General features: G+C 42.3%; 1 protein-coding gene across 1 annotated transcript in view; it reads left to right on the top strand.

Moving 5' to 3' along the window:
* Positions 1-224: 224 nt before the first annotated feature.
* The window catches only part of DDX43 (DEAD-box helicase 43), a 33,297-nt gene continuing 9,682 nt past the window's right edge, over positions 225-23,839 (top strand). The window contains exons 1-6 of the mRNA XM_038747976.1: positions 225-535; positions 17,192-17,247; positions 18,903-19,035; positions 20,723-20,842; positions 21,694-21,775; positions 23,639-23,795. Of these exons, the coding sequence (XP_038603904.1) occupies positions 232-535; positions 17,192-17,247; positions 18,903-19,035; positions 20,723-20,842; positions 21,694-21,775; positions 23,639-23,795 (852 nt within the window). The 5' untranslated portion in view covers positions 225-231. The remainder of the gene's footprint in view (positions 536-17,191; positions 17,248-18,902; positions 19,036-20,722; positions 20,843-21,693; positions 21,776-23,638; positions 23,796-23,839) is intronic.

Raw genomic sequence — 23,839 nt, 5'->3', positions numbered from 1 at the left:
TGATTGGCCGACGGGCAGTGGGCGGCCCAGCGTCCGGACCAATCGCCGCCCTCCGCGGGCACGTGGCGGGTGTATCGAGGGCGGGGGGGCACGGGCCAATCAGGGCCGGCCTCGCCCCGGCGCAGGTGGCCGATCGACGGCAGGTGTCCGGGGGCGGTTGCGCGGGGCGGAGCGGAGAGCGGGAAAAAGCGGGAAAAAAGCCGGGAAAAGCGGGAAAAGGGAGGCCCGGGAATGTCAGACTGGGAATCGGACGGCGACGGGGAGTGCGGCGCGCTGTCCCGGGGCCCCAACGGGCCCTGGAAGGCGCTGCAGGAGGCGCCGCGCTCCTCGGGGAGGAGGGGACGGGACCGCGGAGGAGGAGGAGGAGGGAGAGGAAGAGGAGGATGGGGAGGAAGAGGAGGCTGCTGCTGGAAAAGCGGGCCCCGGCCCCGGGAGCTGGGCCCCAGGAGGCCCTTGGAATTCCGCAGCTTCCGCTACAAGGACGCGGCGTCGCTCTGCTTCACCCTGGAGAGCGCTCTCATCGGGGCCCTCATCGGTGAGTTGATTATAATAATGATGATGATGGCATTTTATCCAGCGCTTATGGCTAATAATGATGATGATGAGGGCATTTTATCCGGCGCTTATGGCTAATGATGATGATGAGGGCATTTTATCCGGCGCTTATGGCTAATGGTGATGATGAGGGCATTTTATTCAGCGCTTATGGCTAATGGTGATGATGAGGGCATTTTATCCAGCGCTTATGGCTAATGATGATGATGAGGGCATTTTGTTCAGCGCTTATGGCTACTAATAATGATGATGATCAATCAATCAATCGTATTTATTGAGCGCTTACTATGGGCAGAGCACTGTACTAAGCGCTTGGGAAGTACCAATTGGCAACACATAGAGACAGTCCCTACCCAACAGCGGGCTCACAGTCTCAAAGGGGGAGACAGAGCACAAAACCAAACATACTAACAAAATAAAATAAATAGGATAGATAGGTACAAGTAAAATAAATAAATAGAGTAATCGATATGTACAAACATATATACATATGTACAGGTGCTGTGGGGAAGGGAAGGAGGTAAGATGGGGGGGATGGAGAGGGGGACGAGGGGGAGAGGAAGGAAGGGGCTCAGTCTGGGAAGGCCTCCTGGAGGAGGGGGGCTCTCAGCAGGGCCTTGAAGGGAGGAAGAGACCTAGCTTGGCGGGTGGGCAGAGGGAGGGCATTCCAGGCCCGGGGGCGCTTATGGCTAATAATGATGATGAGGGCATTTTATCCAGCGCTTATGGCTAATGATGATGATGATGATGGCATTTTATTCAGCGCTTATGGCTAATGATGATGATGATGAGGGCATTTTATTCAGCGCTTATGGCTAATGATGATGATGAGGGCATTTTATTCAGCGCTTATGGCTAATGGTGATGATGAGGGCATTTTATCCAGCGCTTATGGCTAATGATGATGATGATGACATTTTGTTCAGCGCTTATGGCTACTAATAATGATGATCAATCAATCAATCGTATTTATTGAGCGCTTACTATGTGCAGAGCACTGTACTAAGCGCTTGGGAAGTACCAATTGGCAACATCTAGAGACAGTCCCTACCCAACAGCGGGCTCACTGTCTAAAAGGGGGAGACAGAGAACCAAACCAAACATACTAACAAAATAAGATAAATAGGATAGATAGGTACAAGTAAAATAAATAGAGTAATAGATACGTACAAACATATATACATATGTACAGGTGCTGTGGGGAAGGGAAGGAGGTAAGATGGGGGGATGGAGAGGGGGACGAGGAGGAGAGGAGGGAAGGGGCTCAGTCTGGGAAGGCCTCCTGGAGGAGGGGAGCTCTCAGCAGGGCCTTGAAGGGAGGAAGAGAGCTAGCTTGGCGGTTGGGCAGAGGGAGGGCATTCCAGGCCCCGGGGGCGCTTATGGCTAATAATGATGATGATGATGGCATTTTATTCAGCGCTTATGGCTAATGATGATGATGATGAGGGCATTTTATTCAGCGCTTATGGCTAATGATGATGATGATGATGGCATTTTATTCAGCGCTTATGGCTAATGATGATGATGGCATTTTATTCAGTGCTTATGGCTAATGATGATGATGATGATGGCATTTTATTCAGCGCTTATGGCTAATGATGATGATGATGATGGCATTTTATTCAGCGCTTATGGCTAATGATGGTGATGATGATGGCATTTTATCCAGCGCTTATGGCTAATAATGATGATGAGGGCATTTTGTTCAGCGCTTATGACTAATAATGATGATGATGAGGGCATTTTGTTCAGCGCTTATGGCTAATGATGATGATGAGGGCATTTTATTCAGCTATTATGGCTAATGATGATGATGAGGGCATTTTATTCAGCGCCTATGGCTAATGATGATGATCATCATCATCAATCGTATTTATTGAGCGCTTACTATGTGCAGAGCACTGTACTAAGCGCTTGGGAAGTACAAATTGGCAACATATAGAGACAGTCCCTACCCAACAGTGGGCTCACAGTCTAAAAGATGGCATTTTATTCAGCGCTTATGGCTAATGATGATGATGATGATGAGGGCGTTTTATTCAGCGCTTATGGCTAATGATGATGATGAGGGCATTTTATTCAGCGCTTATGGCTAATGATAATGATAATGAGGGCATTTTATTCAGCGCTTATGGCTAATGATGATGATAATGAGGGCATTTTATTCAGCGCTTATGGCTAATGATGATGATGAGAGCATTTTATTCAGCGCTTATGGCTAATAATGATGATGATGATGGCACTTTATTCAGCACTTATGGCTAATGATGATGATGGCATTTTATTCAGCGCTTATGGCTAATAATGATGATGATGGCATTTTGTTCAGCGCTTATGGCTAATGATGATGATGATGATGGCATCTTATTCAGCGCTTATGGCTAATAATGATGATGGCATTTTATTCAGCGCTTATGGCTAGTGATGATGATGATGAGGGCATTTTATTCAGCGCTTATGGCTAATAATGATGATGGCATTTTATTCAGCGCTTATGGCTAATAATGGTGATGATGATGGCATTTTATCCAGCGCATATGGCTAATAATGATGATGGCATTTTATTCAGCGCTTATGGCTAATAATGATGATGATGGCATTTTATTCAGCGCTTATGGCGAATAATGATGATGATGATGGCATTTTATTCAGCGCTTATGGCTAATGATGATGATGGCATTTTGTTCAGCGCTTATGGCTGATGATGATGATGATGGCATTTTATTCAGCGCTTATGGCTAATGATGATGATGATGGCATTTTATTCAGCGCTTATGGCTAATGATGATGATGATGGCATTTTATTCAGCGCTTATGGCTAATGATGATGGCATTTTATTCAGCGCTTATGGCTAATGATGATGATGATGACATTTTATCCAGCGCTTATGGCTAATAATGATGATGAGGGCATTTTATTCAGCGCTTATGGCTAATGATGATGATGATGATGAGGGCATTTTATCCAGCGCTTATGGCTAATGATGATGATGAGGGCATTTTATCCAGCGCTTATGGCTAATGATGATGATGATGAGGGCATTTTATTCAGCGCTTATGGCTAATGATGATGATGATGGCATTTTATTCAGCGCTTATGGCTAATGATGATGATGAGGGCATTTTATTCAGCGCTTATGGCTAATACTGATGATGATGATGGCATTTTATTCAGTGCTTATGGCTAATAATGATGATGATGGCATTTTATTCAGCGCTTATGGCTAATAATAATGATGATGATGATGATGGCATTTTATCCAGCAGTATTGGCTAATGATGATGATGAGGGCATTTTATTCAGCGCTTATGGCTAATAATGATGATGATGATGGCATTTTATTCAGCGCTTATGGCTAATAATGATGATGATGATGGCATTTTATTCAGCGCTTATGGCTAATAATAATGATGATGATGATGGCATTTTATCCAGCGCTTATGGCTAATGATGATGATGAGGGCATTTTATTCAGCGCTTATGGCTAACGATGATGATGAGGGCATTTTATTCAGCGCTTATGGCTAATGATGATGATGATGGCATTTTATTCAGCGCTTATGGCTGATGATGATGATGATGGCATTTTATCCAGCGCTTATGGCTAATGATGATGATGATGATGGCATTTTATTCAGCGCTTATGGCTAATGATGATGATGATGATGATGATGGCATTTTATTCAGCGCTTATGGCTAATAATGATGATGAGGGCATTTTATTCAGCGCTTATGGCTAATGATGATGATGATGAGGGCATTTTATCCAGCGCTTATGGCTAATGATGATGATGATGATGGCATTTTATCCAGCGCTTATGGCTAATGATGATGATGATGGCATTTTATTCAGCGCTTATGGATGATGATGATGATGATGATGGCATTTTATTCAGCGCTTATGGCTAATGATGATGATGATGATGATGGCATTTTATTCAGTGCTTATGGCTAATGATGATGATGATGATGGCATTTTATTCAGCGCTTATGGCTAATGATGATGATGATGATGATGATGATGAGAACTTTATTGAGTTCTCCAGGGCCGGGAATCTGCCCTTTGTCGCGTTGTGCCAGGATGAAGTCTGCCATGCTAGGTAAATATGCTCCTCGTCTTTACGTCGCTGTTTATTTTTTTTGTCTTTCTGCCCGGGAAAGAGATTCCCTTCTTATGTTGCCAACTTGGCCTTCCCAAGCACTTAGTCCAGTGCTCTGCACACAGTAGGCGCTCAATAAATACGATTGATTGATTTCTTGGCCCGAGGCACGTTCGGTTCGGTTTCTGAAGACACGGAGTATATATGTTTGTACATATTTATTACTCTATTTTATTTGTACATAATAAATGTATGGAAGCCGCGTGGCTCAGTGGAAAGAGCCCGGGCTTTGGCGTCAGAGGTCATGGGTTCAAATCCCGGCTCCGCCACTTATCAGCTGGGTGACTTTGGGCAAGTCACTTCACTTCTCTGGGCCTCAGTTCCCTCATCTGGAAAATGGGGATGAAGACTGGGAGCCCCACGTGGGACAACCTGATCACCTTGTATCCTCCTCCAGCGCTTAGAACAGTGCTTTGCACAGTAAGCGCTTAACAAATGCCATCATCATTATTATTATTATTATTACATATTCTATTTATTTTGTTTTGTTAATATGTTTTGTTTTGTTGTCTGTCTCCCCCTTCTAGACTGTGAGCCCGCTGTTGGGTAGGGACCGGCTCTATATGTTGCCAACTTGTACTTCCCAAGCGCTTGGTACAGTGCTCTGCACACAGTAAGCGCTCAATAAATACGATTGAATGAATGAATGAATGATGGCATTTTATTCAGCGCTTATGGCTAATAATGATGATGATGAGGGCATTTTATTCAGCGCTTATGGCTAATGATGATGATGGCATTTTATCCAGCGCTTATGGCTAATGATGATGATGATGAGGGCATTTTATTCAGCGCTTATGGCTAATGATGATGATGATAATGGCATTTTCTTCAGCGCTTATGGCTAATGATGATGATGAGGGCATTTTCTTCAGCGCTTATGGCTAATAATGATGATGAGGGCATTTTATTCAGCGCTTATGGCTAATGATGATGATGAGGTCATTTTATTCAGCGCCTATGGCCAATGATGATGATGATCATCATCATCGTAATCAATCGTATTTATTGAGCGCTTACTATGTGCAGAGCACTGTACTAAGCGCTTGGGAAGTACAAGTTGGCAACATAGAGAGACAGTCCCTACCCAACAGTGGGCTCACAGTCTAAAAGATGGCATTTTATTCAGCGCTTATGGCTAATGATGATGATGAGGGCATTTTATTCAGCGCTTATGGCTAATAATGATGATGATGATGATGGCATTTTATTCAGCGCTTATGGCTAATGATGATGATGATGGCATTTTATTCAACGCTTATGGCTAATAATGATGATGATGATGGCATTTTGTTCAGCACATGGCTAATGATGATGATGATGGCATTTTGTTCAGCGCTTATGGCTAATAATGATGATGATGATGGCATTTTGTTCAGCGCTTATGGCTAATAGTGATGATGATGATGGCATTTTGTTCAGCGCTTATGGCTAATGATGATGATGATGGCATTTTATTCAGCCCTTATGGCTAATGATGATGATGATGATGAGGGCATTTTATCCAGCACTTATGGCTAATAATGATGATGAGGGCATTTTATCCAGCGCTTATGGCTAATGATGATGATGAGGGCATTTTATTCAGCGCTTATGGCTAATAATGATGATGAGGGCATTTTATTCAGCGCTTATGGCTAATAATGATGATGATGGCATTTTATTCAGCGCTTATGGCTAATGATGATGATGATGATGAGGGCATTTTATCCAGCACTTATGGCTAATAATGATGATGAGGGCATTTTATCCAGCGCTTATGGCTAATGATGATGATGAGGGCATTTTATTTTGTTCAGCGCTTATGGCTAATAGTGATGATGATGGTGGCATTTTGTTCAGCGCTTATGGCTAATGATGATGATGATGGCATTTTATTCAGCCCTTATGGCTAATGATGATGATGATGATGATGAGGGCATTTTATCCAGCACTTATGGGTAATAATGATGATGAGGGCATTTTATCCAGCGCTTATGGCTAATGATGATGATGAGGGCATTTTATTCAGCGCTTATGGCTAATAATGATGATGAGGGCATTTTATTCAGCGCTTATGGCTAATAATGATGATGATGGCATTTTATTCAGCGCTTATGGCTAATGATGATGATGATGATGAGGGCATTTTATCCAGCACTTATGGCTAATAATGATGATGAGAGCATTTTATTCAGCGCTTATGGCTAATAATGATGAAGATGATGGCACTTTCTTCAGCACTTATGGCTAATAATGATGATGATGATGGCATTTTATTCAGCGCTTATGGCTAATAATGATGATGATGATGATGGCATTTTATTCAGCGCTTATGGCTAATGATGATGATGATGGCATTTTATTCAACGCTTATGGCTAATGATGATGATGATGATGAGGGCATTTTGTTCAGCACATGGCTAATGATGATGATGATGGCATTTTGTTCAGCGCTTATGGCTAATAATGATGATGATGATGGCATTTTGTTCAGCGCTTATGGCTAATAGTGATGATGATGATGGCATTTTGTTCAGCGCTTATGGCTAATGATGATGATGATGGCATTTTATTCAGCCCTTATGGCTAATGATGATGATGATGATGAGGGCATTTTATCCAGCACTTATGGCTAATAATGATGATGAGGGCATTTTATCCAGCGCTTATGGCTAATGATGATGATGAGGGCATTTTATTCAGCGCTTATGGCTAATAATGATGATGAGGGCATTTTATTCAGCGCTTATGGCTAATAATGATGATGATGGCATTTATTCAGCGCTTATGGCTAATGATGATGATGATCATCATCATCAATCGTATTTATTGAGCGCTTACTATGTGCAGAGCACTGTACTAAGCACTTGGGAAGTACAAATTGGCAACATATAGAGACAGTCCCTACCCAACAGTGGGCTCACAGTCTAAAAGATGGCATTTTATTCAGCGCTTATGGCTAATGATGATGGTGATGATGGCATTTTATTCAGCACTTATGGCTAATGATGATGATGAGGGCATTTTATTCAGCGCTTATGGCTAATGATGATGATGATGATGATGATGGCATTTTATTCAGCGCTTATGGCTAATGATGATGATGATGGCATTTTATCCAGCGCTTATGGCTAATGATGATGATGATGGCATTTTATCCAGCGCTTATGGCTAATGATGATGATGATGGCATTTTATCCAGCGCTTATGGCTAATGATGATGATGGCATTTTATTCAGCGCTTATGGCTAATAATGATGATGATGAGGGCATTTTATTCAGCGCTTATGGCTAATGATGATGATGAGGGCATTTTATTCAGCGCTTATGGCTAATGATGATGAGGGCATTTTATCCAGCGCTTATGGCTAATAATGATGATGATGGCATTTTATTCAGCGCTTATGGCTAATGATGATGATGATGATGATGGCATTTTATTCGGCGCTTATGGCTAATGATGATGATGATGATGGCATTTTATTCAGCACTTATGGCTAATGATGATGATGATGGCATTTTATTCAGCGCTTATGGCTAATAATGATGATGATGATGGCATTTTATTCAGCGCTTGTGGCTAATGATGATGATGAGGGCATTTTATTCAGCGCTTATGGCTAATGATGATGATGAGGGCATTTTATTCAGCGCTTAAGGCTAATGATGATGATGAGGGCATTTTATTCAGCGCTTATGGCTAATAATGATGATGAGGGCATTTTATTCAGCGCTTATGGCTGATGATGATGGCATTTTATCCAGCGCTTATGGCTAATGATGATGATGATGGCATTTTATTCAGCGCCTATGGCCAGTGATGATGATGATGGTCATCATCATCATCAATCGTATTTATTGAGCGCTTACTATGTGCAGAGCACTGTACTAAGCGCTTGGGAAGTACAAATTGGCAACATATAGAGACAGTCCCTACCCAACAGTGGGCTCACAGTCTAAAAGATGGCATTTTATTCAGTGCTTATGGCTAATGATGATGATGATGGCATTTTATTCAGCGCTTATGGCTAGTAATGATGATGATGGCATTTTATTCAGCGCTTATGGCTAATGATGATGATGATGGCATTTTATTCAGTGCTTATGGCTAATGATGATGATGATGATGGCATTTTATTCAGCGCTTATGGCTAATGATGATGATGATGGCATTTTATCCAGCGCTTATGGGCTAATAATGATGATGATGAGGGCATTTTATTCAGCGCTTATGGCTAATGATGATGATGAGGGCATTTCATTCAGCGCTTATGGCTAATAATGATGATGATGAGGGCATCTTACTCAGCGCTTATGGCTAATAATGATCCGCCAAGCTAGCTCTCTTCCTCCCTTCAAGGCCTTGCTGAGATCTCACCTCCTCCAGGAGGCCTTCCCAGACTGAGCCCCTTCCTTCCTCTCCCCCTCTTCCCCCTCTCCATCCCCCCCATCTTACCTCCTTCCCTTCCCCACAGCACCCGTATATATGTATATATGCTTGTACATATTTTTTACTCTATTTATTTTATTTGTACAGATCTATTCTATTTATTTTGTTAGTATGTTTGGTTTTGTTCTCTGTCTCCCCCTCTTAGACTGTGAGCCCAATGTTGGGTAGGGACTGTCTCTATATGTTGCCAGTTTGTACTTCCCAAGCGCTTAGTACAGTGCTCTGCACATAGTAAGCACTCAGTAAATACGATTGGTGATGATGATGGCATTTTATTCAGCGCTTATGGCTAATAATGATGATGGCATTTTATTCAGCGCTTATGGCTAATAATGATGATGATGAGGGCATTTTATTCAGTGCTTATGGCTAAGGATGATGATGATGGCATTTTATTCAGCGCTTATGGCTAATGATGATGATGATGATGATGGCATTTTATTCAGCGCTTATGGCTAATGATGATGATGAGGGCATTTTATTCAGCGCTTATGGCTAATGATGATGATGAGGGCATTTTATCCAGCGCTTATGGCTAATGATGATGATGAGGGCATTTTATCCAGCGCTTATGGCTAATGATGATGATGAGGCCATTTTATTCAGCGCTTATGGCTAATGATGATGATGATGATGGCATTTTATTCAGTGCTTATGGCTAATAATGACGATGATGAGGGCATTTTATTCAGCGCTTATGGCTAATGATGATGAGGGCATTTTATTCAGCGCTTATGGCTAATGATGATGATGAGGGCATTTTATTCAGCGCTTATGGCTAATAATGATGATGATGATGGCATTTTGTTCAGCGTTTATGGCTAATAATGATAATGATGATGGCATTTTGTTCAGCGCTTATGGCTAATGAAGATGATGGCATTTTATTCAGCGCTTATGGCTAAGGGTGATGATGAGGGCATTTTATTCAGCGCTTATGGCTAATGATGATGATGATGGCATTTTATCCAGCGCTTATGGCTAATGATGATGATGATGGCATTTTATCCAGCGCTTATGGCTAATGATGATGATGAGGGCATTTTGTTCAGCGCTTATGGCTAATAATGGTGATGATGGCATTTTATTCAGCTCTTATGGCTAATGATGATGATGATGATGGCATTTTATCCAGCGCTTATGGCTAATAATGATGATGATTATGGCATTGTATTCAGCGCTTATGGCTAATGGTGATGATGATGATGGCATTTTATTCAGCGCTTATGGCTAATGATGATGATGATGATGGCATTTTATTCAGCGCTTATGGCTAATAATGATGATGATGATGGCATTTTATCCAGCGCTTATAGCTAATAATGATGATGATGATGGCATTTTATCCAGCGCTTATGGCTAATAATGATGATGATGAGGGCATTTTATTCAGCGCTTATGGCTAATAATGATGATGATGAGGGCATTTTATCCAGCGCTTATGGCTAATAATGATGATGATGATGGCATTTTATTCAGCGCTTATGGCTAATGATGATGATGGCATTTTATTCAGCGCTTATGGCTAATAATGATGATGATGATGGCATTTTATCCAGCGCTTATGGCTAATGATGATGATGGCATTTTATCCAGCGCTTATGGCTAATGATGATGATGAGGGCATTTTATTCAGCGCTTATGGCTAATAATGGTGATGATGGCATTTTATTCAGCTCTTATGGCTAATGATGATGATGATGGCATTTTATCCAGTGCTTATGGCTAATAATGATGATGATGATGATGATGGCATTTTATTCAGCGTTTATGGCTAATGGCGATGATGATGATGGCATTTTATTCAGCGCTTATGGCTGATGATGATGATGATGATGGCGTTTTATTCAACGCTTGTGGCTAATAATGATGATGATGATGGCATTTTATCCAGCGCTTATAGCTAATAATGATGATGATGAGGGCATTTTATTCAGCGCTTATGGCTAATAATGATGATGATGATGGCATTTTATTCAGCGCTTATGGCTAATGATGATGATGGCATTTTATTCAGCGCTTATGGCTAATAATGATGATGATGAGGGCATTTTATTCAGTGCTTATGGCTAATAATGATGATGATGATGGCATTTTATTCAGCGCCTATGGCTAATAATGATGATGATGATGGCATTTTATTCAGCGCTTATGGCTAATGATGATGATGGCATTTTATCCAGCGCTTATGGCTAATGATGATGATGATGATGGCATTTTATTCAGCGCTTATGGCTAATGATGATGATGATGATGGCATTTTATTCAGCGCTTATGGCTAATGATGATTATGATGATGGCATTTTATTCAGCGCTTACTAGGTGCAAAGCACTGTTCTGGGGAGGTTCCAAGGCGATGGGGCCGTCCCACGGGGGGCTCACGGTCTTCATCCCCATTTTCCAGATGAGGAAAATGGGGATTTAGACTGTGAGCCCACTGTGGGGTAGGGACCGTCTCTCTATGTTGCCAACTTGTACTTCCCCAGCGCTTAGTACAGCGCTCTGCACGCGGTAAGCGCTCAATAAATACGATGGGTGATGATGGTGAGGGAGCTGAGGCCCAGAGAAGTGACGTGGCTCGCCCAAAGTCACCCAGCTGACAAGTGGCGGAGCCGGGATTTGAACCCATGATCTCTGACTCCAAAGCCCGGGCTCTCATTCTGTCCCGTCTGGACTACTGCATCAGCCTTCTCTCTGATCTCCCATCCTCGTGTCTCTCCCCACTTCAGTCCATACTTCATGCCGCTGCCCGGATTGTCTTTGTCCAGAAACGCTCTGGGCATGTTACTCCCCTCCTCAAAAATCTCCAGTGGCTACCAATCAATCTGCGCATCAGGCAGAAACTCCTCACCCTGGGCTTCAAGGCTCTCCATCCATCCCCTCGCCCCCTCCTACCTCACCTCCCTTCTCTCCATCTACAACCCAGCCCGCAAACCTCTGCTCCTCCGCCGCTAACCTCCTCACTGTTAGGCCTCATTCTCACCTGTCCCGCCATCGACCCCCGGCCCACGTCCTCCCCCGGGCCTGGAATGCCCTCCCTCTGCCCACCCGCCAAGCTAGCTCTCTTCCTCCCTTCAAGGCCCTGCTGAGAGCTCACCTCCTCCAGGAGGCCTTCCCAGACTGAGCCCCTTCCTTCCTCTCCCCCTCGCCCCCCTCTCCATCCCCCGTCTTACCTCCTTCCCTTCCCCACAGCACCTGTATATATGTATATATGCTTGTACATATTTATTTCTCTATTTATTTTACTTGTACATACCTATTCTATTTTATTTTGTTAATATGTTTGGTTTTGTGCTCTGTCTCCCCCTTCTAGACTGTGAGCCCAATGTTGGGTAGGGACTGTCTCTATATGTTGCCAACTTGTACTTCCCGAGCGCTTAGTACAGTGCTCTGCACACAGGAAGCGCTCAATAAATACGATTGATTGATTGATATGTATATACGTTTGTACATATTTATTACTCTATTTTACTTGTACATATCTATTCTATTTTATTGTGTTAGTATGTTTGGTTTTGTGCTCTGTCTCCCCCTTCTAGACTGTGAGCCCATTGTTGGGTAGGGACCATCTCTATATGTTGCCAACTTGCACTTCCCAAGCGCATAGTACAGTGCTCTGCACACAGTAAGTGCTCAATAAATACGATTGATTGATATGTATACATTTGTACATATTTATTACTCTATTTTACTTGTACATATCTATTCTATTTATTTTATTTTGTTAATATGTTTGGTTTTGTGCTCTGTCTCCCCCTTCTAGACTGTGAGCCCACTGTTGGGTAGGGACCGTCTCTATATGTTGCCAACTTGGACTTCCCAAGCGCTTAGTACAGTGCTCTGCACACAGTAAGCGCTCAAATACGATTGATAGTGGCGGAGCCGGGATTCGAACCCATGATCTCTGACTCCCAAGCCCGGGCTCTTGCCACTGTGCCACGCTGCTTCTCCAGTGGGCCAGTGAAGTGACTTGCCTAAGGTCACACAGCAGACAAGTGGTGGAGCCGGGATGAGAACCCATGACCTTTTGACCCCCAGGCCTGGGTTCCATCCAATCAATCAATCAATCAATAGTATTTATTGAGCGCTTACTGTGTGCAGAGCACTGTACTAAGCGCTTGGGAAGTACAAGTTGGAAACATATAGAGACCATCCCTACCCAACAGTGGGCTAGCAGTCTAGAAGGGGGAGGCAGAGAACAAAACCAAACATATTAACAAAATAAAATAGAATAGATATGTAAATACGTACAAACATATATACATATATACAGGTGCTGTGGGGAAGGGAATAAGGTATATAGCGTGGCTCAGTGGAAAGAGCACAGGCTTTGGAGTCAGAGGTCATGGGTTCGAATCCCGGCTCCGCCACATGTCTGCTGTGTGACCTTGGGCAAGTCACTTAACTTCTCTGAGCCTCAGTTACCTCATCTGTAAAATGGGGATTAAGACTGTGAGCCCCACCTGGGACAACCTGATCACCTTGTATCCCCCCCCTCCAGCGCTTAGAACAGTGCTTTGCACATAGTAAGCGCTTAACGAATGCCATTATTAGTATTATTATTACTATATACGTAAGAGCTGTGCTTTTAGGTCTAGACCCTCGAGCTAGGGTCATACTGGCCCGGGCGCTTAGTGCAGTACTTAGTACAGTGAAGAGCTTAGTGGCAAGAGCCCAGGCTTGGGAGTCAGAGGTCGTGGGTTCTAATCCAGCCTCCGCTGCTTGTCAGCTGTGTGACTTTGGGCAAGCCATTTAGCTTCTCTGGTCCTCAGTTCCCCCATCTGTAAAATGGAGATTAAGACTGTGAGCCCCACCGGACAACCTGATTACCTTGTGTCTACCACAGCGCTTAGAACAGTGCCTGGCACTTAGTAAGCACTTAAATACCATCATTATTACTCCGCACATAGTAAGTGCTCAGTAAATACCGTCGATCTATTCTGCTCGTTATGGGCAGGGAATGTGTCTGATTGTTGTAGTGTACTCTTCCAAGCGCTTAGTACAGTGCTCTGCACACAGTAAACGCTCAATAAATGCGAATGAGTGGGTGTTGGGCTCCGGCCCGTTTATCCTATGTAGATTGTGAGTCTCATGTGGGGCAGCGATTGAGTCCGACTTAATTAACATGTACCTACCTGGCGCATAGAGCAGTGTTTGACACATAGTAAGCGCTTAATAATAATAATAATAATAATAATGGTGGCATTTATTAAGCGCTTACTATGTGCAAAGCACTGTTCTAAGCACTGGGGAGGTTACAAGGTGATCAGGTTGTCCCACGGGGGGCTCACAGTCTTAATCATCATTTTATAGATGAGGTAACTGAGGCACAGAGAAGGGTATGCCTTGGGAAATATCAGTTTATAGTGTTCATTCAGTCAACCTATAATAATAATAATAATGGCATTTATTAAGTGCTTAATAAGTGCAAAGCACTGTTCTAAGCGCTGGGGAGTTTACAAGGTGATCAGGTTGTCCCACAGGGGCTCAGTCTTAATCCCCATTTTACAGATGAGGGAACTGAGGCCCAGAGAAGGGAAGTGACTTGCCCAGAGTCACACAGCTGACAATTGGCGGAGCGGGGATTTGAACCCACGACCTCTGACTCCACAGCCCTGTGCTCTTTCCACTGACCCACACTGCTTCTCTAATTTGCTTAACAAATACCATTTGAAAAAAACAAAAAAAGCCCTGTGGTGAGGGTTGGGAGACTGGGCTGAGAGAGAGCCTCCAAAGGCTGCTGTGTGAGGGGAAGTTTTCAAGGAACCTCTCTTGTTTGTAGTTTTAAAAAACCTCAAACTTCTTAATAATAATAATGGCATTTGTTAAGCCCTTTATTGTGTGCCAAGCACTGTTCTTTGCAATAGGGTGGATACAGGGTCATCAGGTTGTCCCACGTGGGGCTCTCGGTCTTAATCCCCATTTAACAGATGAGGTAACTGAGGCCCAGAGAAGTAAAGCGTCTTGCCCAAGGTCACACAGCAGACAAGTGGTAGAGCCGGGATTAGAACCCAAGCCCGGGCTCTGGCCACTAAACCGTGCTGCTTCTCTCTTGCTCAGGATAAGAAAGCCAACGATTTACCCATTAGTGGACTCTGGAGGGATTTTCTTAATAACTAAAGACTAACTTGCTGCCTGTTAATGTACCAAGGGAGGTACTAAGTGCCATTTTAATGGAAACTTTTCAAGTGCAACTGGTAGTGTAATGTACCTTTTTTGGATTTCATCCCCTGACTGCTTTTGACATCGAAGTGGGGGTAGAATAGGTTCGAGGCGAATACAAGTTGGCCAGTGGGGTGGAAACCTTTCCATGTGAGGATTGACAGGCAGGACACTTTTTATGGTTTTTGTGAACAAGCGCTTAGTACAGTGCTCTGCACACAGTAAGCGCTCAATAAATACGATTGATTGATTGTGAAGCACTATGTGCCAGGCACTATACTAAGTTCTGGGACAGGTACAAGCTATAATCGGGTTGGACACGCTCCATGTCCCGTAGGGATCTCAGAGTCTCAAGCCTCATTTTACAGATGAGGTAACCAAGGCACAGAGAAGTTAAGCGACTTGCACAAGGTCCCACAGCGGACAAGTGGCGACGTAAGGATTAGAACCCAGGTCCTGATTCCCGGGTGCACGCTTTAACCACTAGGCAGGCCTGCTGCTTGTAAGCTACTTGGCTAAAAACGACGACAGTTCTGCACCTGCCTCTCTTCCCCATTTTTGCCCACTTCATTAAAATGCGTCCCCTCAGCCTTTCCCTATCTTCCTTCTTTCCAGTTTTCTCCCCATAACCGGGCAGTCCCTGTACTTCCATGATTGCTCAACTTTTTTTTTTTTTTAAAAAAAAGATGGCATTTGGAAAATCTACATATTATATGTGCTTTACTCCATCACAGGCTAACTTATCTATATGCCTGATAAAATTGCCCACCACGAATCAATCAGTTGTACTTATTGAGCACTTACTCTGTTCAGAGCACCATATTAAGCACTTGGGAAAGTACAATATAACACAGTTGGTAGACACATTCCTTGCCCATGACGAGTTTATAGTCTACCGCCATCAACTTCGGCCAATCTCAAGGACCTTTCCTCTTCCCCCCACCATGCACACACTTCTCAGGGTAGTACAAGAGAGCATCAGCTGCAACTTTTTCAACTGAGTTCTTTTTTTCCATCTCTGTTATATTGCACTCCCAAATGTTTAGTACAGTACGCTGCACATAGTGCTCAATAAATACCATTGATTAATCTCTCCAGCAGCATATTCTCTTGGAGCCTAATTTCTCCAAACAGATTCCCTGATGGTCCTCAGAGGGATGCACTGGGGGGAAGAGTTAGGATGTTTGAATCATTCATTTATTCAATTATATTTATTGAGCGCTTACTGTGATTCTGCATCTAAACAGAAAGTGGATGTCAAGGAGGGCAATTGTCACACTGTAAAAGGATGTTTGAAAGAATCACTGTGGGTAACACTACTGGAATGACTCAATAAAATGACTCTTTTAGACTGTGAGCCCACTGTTGGGTAGGGACTGTCTCTATATGTTGCCAGTTTGTACTTCCCAAGCGCTTAGTACAGTGCTCTGCACATAATAAGTGCTCAATAAATACGATTGATGATTAATAATGCCACTTCTTACATTAACCTTTTTTTTAAAAAGTATTTCTTTACTTCATGCTCTTTGCAGACTTTAAAATCCAAGAGTATTTTATCCCCCGGGGACTGAAAACCTTCCCGTTTTCACTGCACTCTGTGAATAGGTCTTAACTATGTGAAGTAAAAAGGGAGAGAGCATGGACAGTTGAAATCCATAATACTAATTCTGAAGCCTCATTTTAAACATCAGTTATAATTCCTCTCCACCCAGTCTTCAGCAGAGCTATTAACAGGAACCCAATTGACTGCTAAGGGCTAACCAAAATATTAGCTGGTGAGCTCCAGAAGCAGTGATTTCCGCACGAGTGAGCAAAAAGCAATTTGTTCTTTAAAACTGTTGCCACTTCTGCTTAGTGTGTGAAAATGTGTTTTAAAAACAGGTCGTGGTGGATCTAAAATAAGGGAACTTCAAGAATCCTCTGGTTCCAAAATACAGGTAAGTGACGTGAAGTGCTGGCAAGTTTTTTTCCTAGCAGGAAACTTCATTTTGGGCTAGAAATCCAGAGCCATCTCCAAAGTGGTGGGAGCTCACTTTCAAACCTCTTTGCAATTGGCCCCGTGCGCTTCCAGAACTTCGGTCGAGAAGCCAGCTGGAATAATGGCAAAAGTAAGGAAAAAAACCTTTTCCCCTGGTCTCACTTCCTAAGTTTCCTTCCCAAGTGGGACATTGGGTTCCATCACAGTGGAGTCATTTCTACTCTTAGTTTTTCATTGCAGCTTTTTTAGAAGGAAATGGCAACCTAATGAAGCAAACATGGCCTAGTGGAAAGAGTACCAAGCCTGGGAGTTGGGAGTGCTGGGTTCTAATCCTGCCTCCGACACTTGCCTGCTTAGTGACCTTGGGCAAGTCACTTTGCTCCTATGTCCCTCAGTTTTCTCCTCTGTAAAATGGGGATTAAATACCCGTTCTCCCTCCCCCTTAGATTGTGAGCCCCAAGTGGCGCACAGGGACTGTATCTGACGTGATTATCTTGTATCTACCTACCCGGGGCTTGGCACCTATAGGAAATGGTTAAAAAATACCATTGTTAGTATTACAGCGCCATAACATGGCTGAGAATTGGATTTAAGGGGGCACCACTGCCAGAAATGCTGTTTCAAGACAAGATTTGTCACGAACCTCCTATCAGATTTTCCTAAGTATTTTCAAAGGGAATCAAGCTGCCACTACATCCATTTCTCCTGTTACATGCTTGGAAAACTAGTGCTCTTGTGCTCGCAGAGTACAAAGCCAGGTACATGCCTGGTTTGTTCTGACACTGCATCAAGCGCTCCCCCCACCCCGCCAAAGTCAGATGAACCTCTCTAATAATTCAGGATTGAGTATTTATTGAGTATTTTTTAAAACTTGTTAGAAAATGTCTTCCATTCATTCGATCGTATTTATTGAGTGCTTACTGTGTGCATAGACAGACACATTTCTGCCCACAAAGAGCTCACAGTCTAGCGGGGGAGAGAGACGTTAATATAAGTAATAAATGAGTGTAAATAAATTACAAATATATACGTATGTGCTATGGGGATGGGAGCGAGGATGATTGAAGAAGCGTGTAAGAGCAGCGCAGAAGGGAGTGGGAGGAGAGGAGGGCTTAGTCAGGGAAGGCTTCTTGGAGGAGATGTGCCTTAGCACCTCCCAGGGAAACAGTGACAAGTATAAATGCCCCTCACCACTTCATTTCATATTCTTGTCTCCACAACGTTCTTGCATGCTCCTCAGTGTGACAGAAGCCATGTCATCTTTCACTTTTCAAATACATATCTTTTTTAAAATCTCATCTTTCCCATTGAGATGCAACATAATTTTGGACAGGATGGGGATTTTCAATAATGAAGCAATCACGCTGTAGAAAGAATGCCTGCATCAGAAGACTTCTTACCTGGAGGAACAAGTATTTCTTTTTTTGTTTGTTTTTTATGAATACCATTCATCCATGTGGGACAGGAGTTGTGTCTAACCTCATTATAGTGCATCTACCCTAGTGGTTAGTATAGTGCTTAACACATAGTGTTTAACAAATATTATTATTATTATTATTATTGTTATTATCTAGTGCTATTCTCCTGGAGTAACTAGTGGCGTTTGGTATTTAGATTGATAAGGGAGACTACAAGGCTGAAGTGAAGATCTTCGGTAATAAGGAGGCCCAGAATAAAGCAAAATCACTAATTGATGAACTAATTAAAAGACAGGAACAAAGTTCTCCTTCGGAAAGAACCGGAAAACGTAAGTAATCTACATCGATTCAGACCCAAAGGCCTTTTTACAGAGATTTTTACCCTGTTGCTGCTTTGCTGCATTTCCAAATGGCCCTGCACTGTAAAACCTAGATTACTGCTAAGTTTCTTTGTTTTGTTGTTTGGCTTTTTTTAATGGTATTTAAGAACTTATTGTGTGCCGGGCATTGGGGTAGATACAAGCTAATCATGTTGGACACAGTCCATGTCCCACATGGGCTGACAGTCTTAATCCTCATTTTACAGGTGAGGTAACTGAGGCACTGAGAAGGTTGGGGTTGTTTGGGGTTTTTTTTGTTTCGTTTTTGCTTATGGCATGTAAATACTTACTCTGTACTTGGGGTAGAGACAAGTTAATCAGTTTGGACATAGTCTATGTTCCACATGGAGCACCCAATCAATCTCCATTTTACAGATAAGATAACGGAGGCCCAGAGGAGTTAAATGACTTGCCCAGGGTCACACAGCAGACATTTGATGGAGCCGGGATTGGAACTCGGGTCCCTCTGACTCCCGGGCCCACTTGCTCTTTCCAGTAGGCCACACTGCCTCTTGATCCCTCTGGTCACTTTTAAATGACCTGTCCTGCAGTGATTCTGGTAGCTGCCTCAAACTGGATCCCATGCTTCTTGTCGTAGCTGACCTAGTTTCAACTTCCAGGATTCATTTATGGGGGTGTTCTCTTGAACAGACACTTAATCTGATAAAAATGAAACAGGATGAATTTTCAGTTTCAGTGTAATTGGAAAGGTCAAAATTTCATTTAAATTAATGGAGCTTTATGTGCTCCTCATAGTTGAAAATTTGCAAAGCGTACCTGTGTTGCTGCATCATTCAATTATTTTAAAAACGGAGCCTGAATTTCATGCCTAGCCGAAGAATTCCCTATCCTGTGGTTTGGGTTAATAACTTTGCAGTTATGCTCCTACTGTATTCCTATGCAAGAAAATCAAACCCCTAAAAATTCAATTAACTGCATAAGCTGGGGACTCATAATCTATCTTTTGGTAGACCATGTTCTTACATCTAGAACCTGCAAATGCTGAACAAGAGTCTGACTGCTCACCAGGGACCTTTATTAAAATTGTGAAGTACTGCAGCAGTCTACCATTTTTTATTTATTTATTTTTTTTGTTAGGCCAAAAAGCCCCTGAGAAACCTCTCCAGTGTCATTTGGGAGCCTGAAGCAGGTTGTTTTTGGTATCTCTCCTTTTAGATGCCACCTCCAGACCTGGTGCCTTTATTACTACTACTACTACTAATAATAATAATAATAATAATAATGGTATTTGTTAAGCGCTTACTATGTGCCAAGCACTGAGCTGTGGTTGTGTGCTATAATTTGACAGCGCAGATTGGCACGAGTGCAACAGCTGTGTGTTGCTTCTCACTCACCTGTAAGTAACCAGTGTTTAGTAATTTCCCAATTAGTTGGTTAAACCCAGTGAAAGATCCTGTTTGTCAAACTAAAAGCAGCAGACCATGTGCATGCTTCCAATACCTTCTCCTCAATACTTAAGGTAGTGGAAACCCTGCAAAGTAGATTCTTATTCATGAGGCTTTATGAGTGCATTTTCTCATCCTCATGTTCCAGTTGTAGAGTGGCAGTAGTAAGACTTGGATTTCCTGAAGGCAGAGCATAATATTCAGCAAACTTGCTAACTTTATTTAAACAGAATCTTCCATAACACAAGATGATGATGATGATTCTGAGTCTGGGTCTCAGCTGAGACCAATGATAGATTGGACATCCATCCGAGAGAACAGAGCAAAATATGAAGCTATGAAATGGGCAGGTTTGTAAAATATAAAAAAACTTGATACGGTACCTGGATTTATGCTTAAATACTGACAGATTATTCATCCATTCGATCAGTTGTATTTCTTGAACACTATGTGCAAAGCAATGAACTGAGCACTTGGTAGAGTACAATATAACAGTCACGTTGTTGTTCAAACGTTGTTCCCTGCCCACATGCAGTGGTACTGAGTGCTTACTGTGGGCAGAGCACTATACTTAGCACGTGGGAGAGTGCAAGTAATATTTTTATAAGGAATAAAGCTTTAGTCCTCAAACACTGTTCACTCTTTGCACCTTAAGCTTTGCAAATGTAAAAAAAGTGCTTATGGGAAATGGTGGTCATATAATTATTTCTGTCTGGTTTTAGTTATTCGTCCCTTAAAAATTTTCACAGAAAACCTCCTTTAAAAAAAATTCATTATGGACTGTCGCATGATGCTTTTAAAATAAATGTGATTGGTTAAAATACTCAGTAGGATAAACTTCATTCTTAAATGAGCCTATATTTGAGAACCCACTATGTTTGGCATTGGAACTAGACACATCTAAAATTGGATCTTTTCCTGTGCCCACGAGCTTCTGGAATATCTGTGACCTAAAAAGAGGTGAAGAACCATTCAAACACATATTTGTTTCACGCAATCAATTAATCAGTAAAACAGTCACTGGCATTTTTTAAGCACTTACTGTGTGCAGAACACTTTGCTAAGTGCTTGGGGAAGTACACTACAACAGACTTGGTAGGCACAACCCCAACTCTGTTGTATTTTTACTTTCCCAAGTTCTATCTGCATGAAATATACTTTAGATAAATTACTTGTTAAAAATTTTAATTCTGTTTTTTAGACTTGCCCCCAATTAAGAAGGATTTTTATGTAGAATCAAAAAGGACACACTCCATGTCACAAAAAGAAATAAACAACTGGAGGTCAGTAGTTTTAAATACTTTCATGTTCTGTAAAACGTGATACTGTTATATGCTGTTAAATACTTTCATGTTCAGTAAAACGTGATACTGTTATATGCTGTTAAGGAACTCTGAAAGTAGGTTAAATTTGTGGGAAATGGAAATTAAAAGTAGCACCGCATCTGGGTTAACTCCAGAATTTTGTATAACTTTTCCACTTCTCACCTCTTCAGCTACCTCCTTTTCCTGGAGAGAATGATATCTGTCTTTAGTCAGTTTGTAACTTTGTTTAAAACAACATGGCTCTAAATATAATGCAGGATTCTTTTGGAACACTTGAGTTTGTACTCTTAACTTAATACTTATTGAGTACCTGTTACGTGCAGACGGTTGTTTTCGGCACTTGGTATCATACAGTAAGGGGAAGACTGCTACGCACTTAGTACAGTGCTCTGCACACAGTAAGCACTCAATAAATACTATTGAATGAATAAAAGACTGGGTGTATGTCCTGGGAGTTTATAATGTAATGCGCAAATTTGTAATATGCAGGAGCAAATGAAGGAAAATGCAAATATAACTATGTTGAGAAGCAGCATGGCGTGAGTCAGAAGGACCTGTGTTCTAATGCTGGCTCTGCCACTTGGCTGCTGATTGACCCTGCGCAAAACACATCACTTCTCTGTGCCTCAGTTCCCTCCTCTGTAACATGGGGATTAAGACTACGTGCCACATGTGGAACATGGACCGTGTCCAACCTGATTATCTTGTATCTGCCCCAGTGCTTAGTACAGTGCCTAGTACATAGTGCTTAACAAATACCATTTTTTAAAAAAAAGTACATATAACTAGCACCAGCCAAATTAGTAATGAGTAAACTAATACAGTATACCAGTATTAATTTTGAAACATGATGCTTTTCTGACAGCCTGTTGTTTGACACCGTCTCCTGCCTCAGTTTCTTGACTCAGTTACTATGACAGACAATAATAATAATAATAATTATTGTGGTATTGGTTAAGTGCTTATTACATGCTTTGTGCTGTTGGAAGCGCCTGGGTAGGTACAGGCAAATCGGGTTGGACACAGTCCCTGGCCACCTAGGGCTCACAGTCTTAATCCCCATTTTACAGATGATGTAACTGAGGCACAGAGAAATGAAATGACTTTCCCAAGGTCACAAAGCCGATAAGTGGCAGAACTGGGATTAGAACCCAGGTCCTTGTGAGGTCCGGAGCCGGGCTCTATCCACTAGGCCACGCAGCTTCTCACCAACTTCGGAGGGAAATGCAAAGGTTCTGAAATAACTAGGGTAGTTCAAGAGAACCCTTAAAGAAATGCCATAGGATCATGAAAAGTCTGAATTCTTCCAGAAAACAGCACGTGACATCACATACCAGAATAAAATCTATTTTCATCATGGAGTGATGTTTCTAGACTTTCTAGACTGTGAGCCCACTGTTGGGTAGGGACCGTCTCTATATGTTGCCAACTTGTACTTCCCAAGCACTTAGTACAGTGCTCTGCACACAGTAAGCGCTCAGTAAATACGATTGATTGATTGATTGAAAATAAACCAGAATATGGAAGGGCTGTCTATGAAATGACATGACCAGAGATTAGTTGGAATGTTTTCTGGAGGAGGGAGCTCTAGAGGAGGTGGGAAAGATAGTGGTCCATCCAGTGGGTAGCAAGGGAGAAGATGTTCAAGTAGGGGGAAGAGTGTGAGTAATGGGCCAAGTGGGAGAGTCAAGAGTGAGGTAGAGTTTGAGGAACAAAGAATACAAAGCTGGGGTGTAATGAGTGGAGAGAGTTGAATGGGTACTTTGGAGGGAGAGCAGTGCTTTAACATTGAATGTTAACGATTTGAAACTTCAACTGTAGGGAAAAAAATAATAACATCATGTGTGATGACCTAAAAGATGGTGAAAAACGCCCCATTCCAAATCCCATTTGTAAATTTGAAGATGCATTTCAGCATTATCCTGATGTTATGGCAAACATAAGAAAAGTAGGTTTTAAGAGACCAACACCTATTCAGGTACGCCTTACATCTAACTCTGTGTTTTGAGTTGACTGGGCACC

This window comes from Tachyglossus aculeatus, chromosome 1 (genome assembly GCF_015852505.1).
Source record: "Tachyglossus aculeatus isolate mTacAcu1 chromosome 1, mTacAcu1.pri, whole genome shotgun sequence".
Lineage (NCBI taxonomy): Eukaryota > Metazoa > Chordata > Mammalia > Monotremata > Tachyglossidae > Tachyglossus > Tachyglossus aculeatus.
The sequence above is the reverse complement of the archived record's forward strand: the minus strand, read 5'-3'. Positions and strand labels throughout refer to the sequence as shown.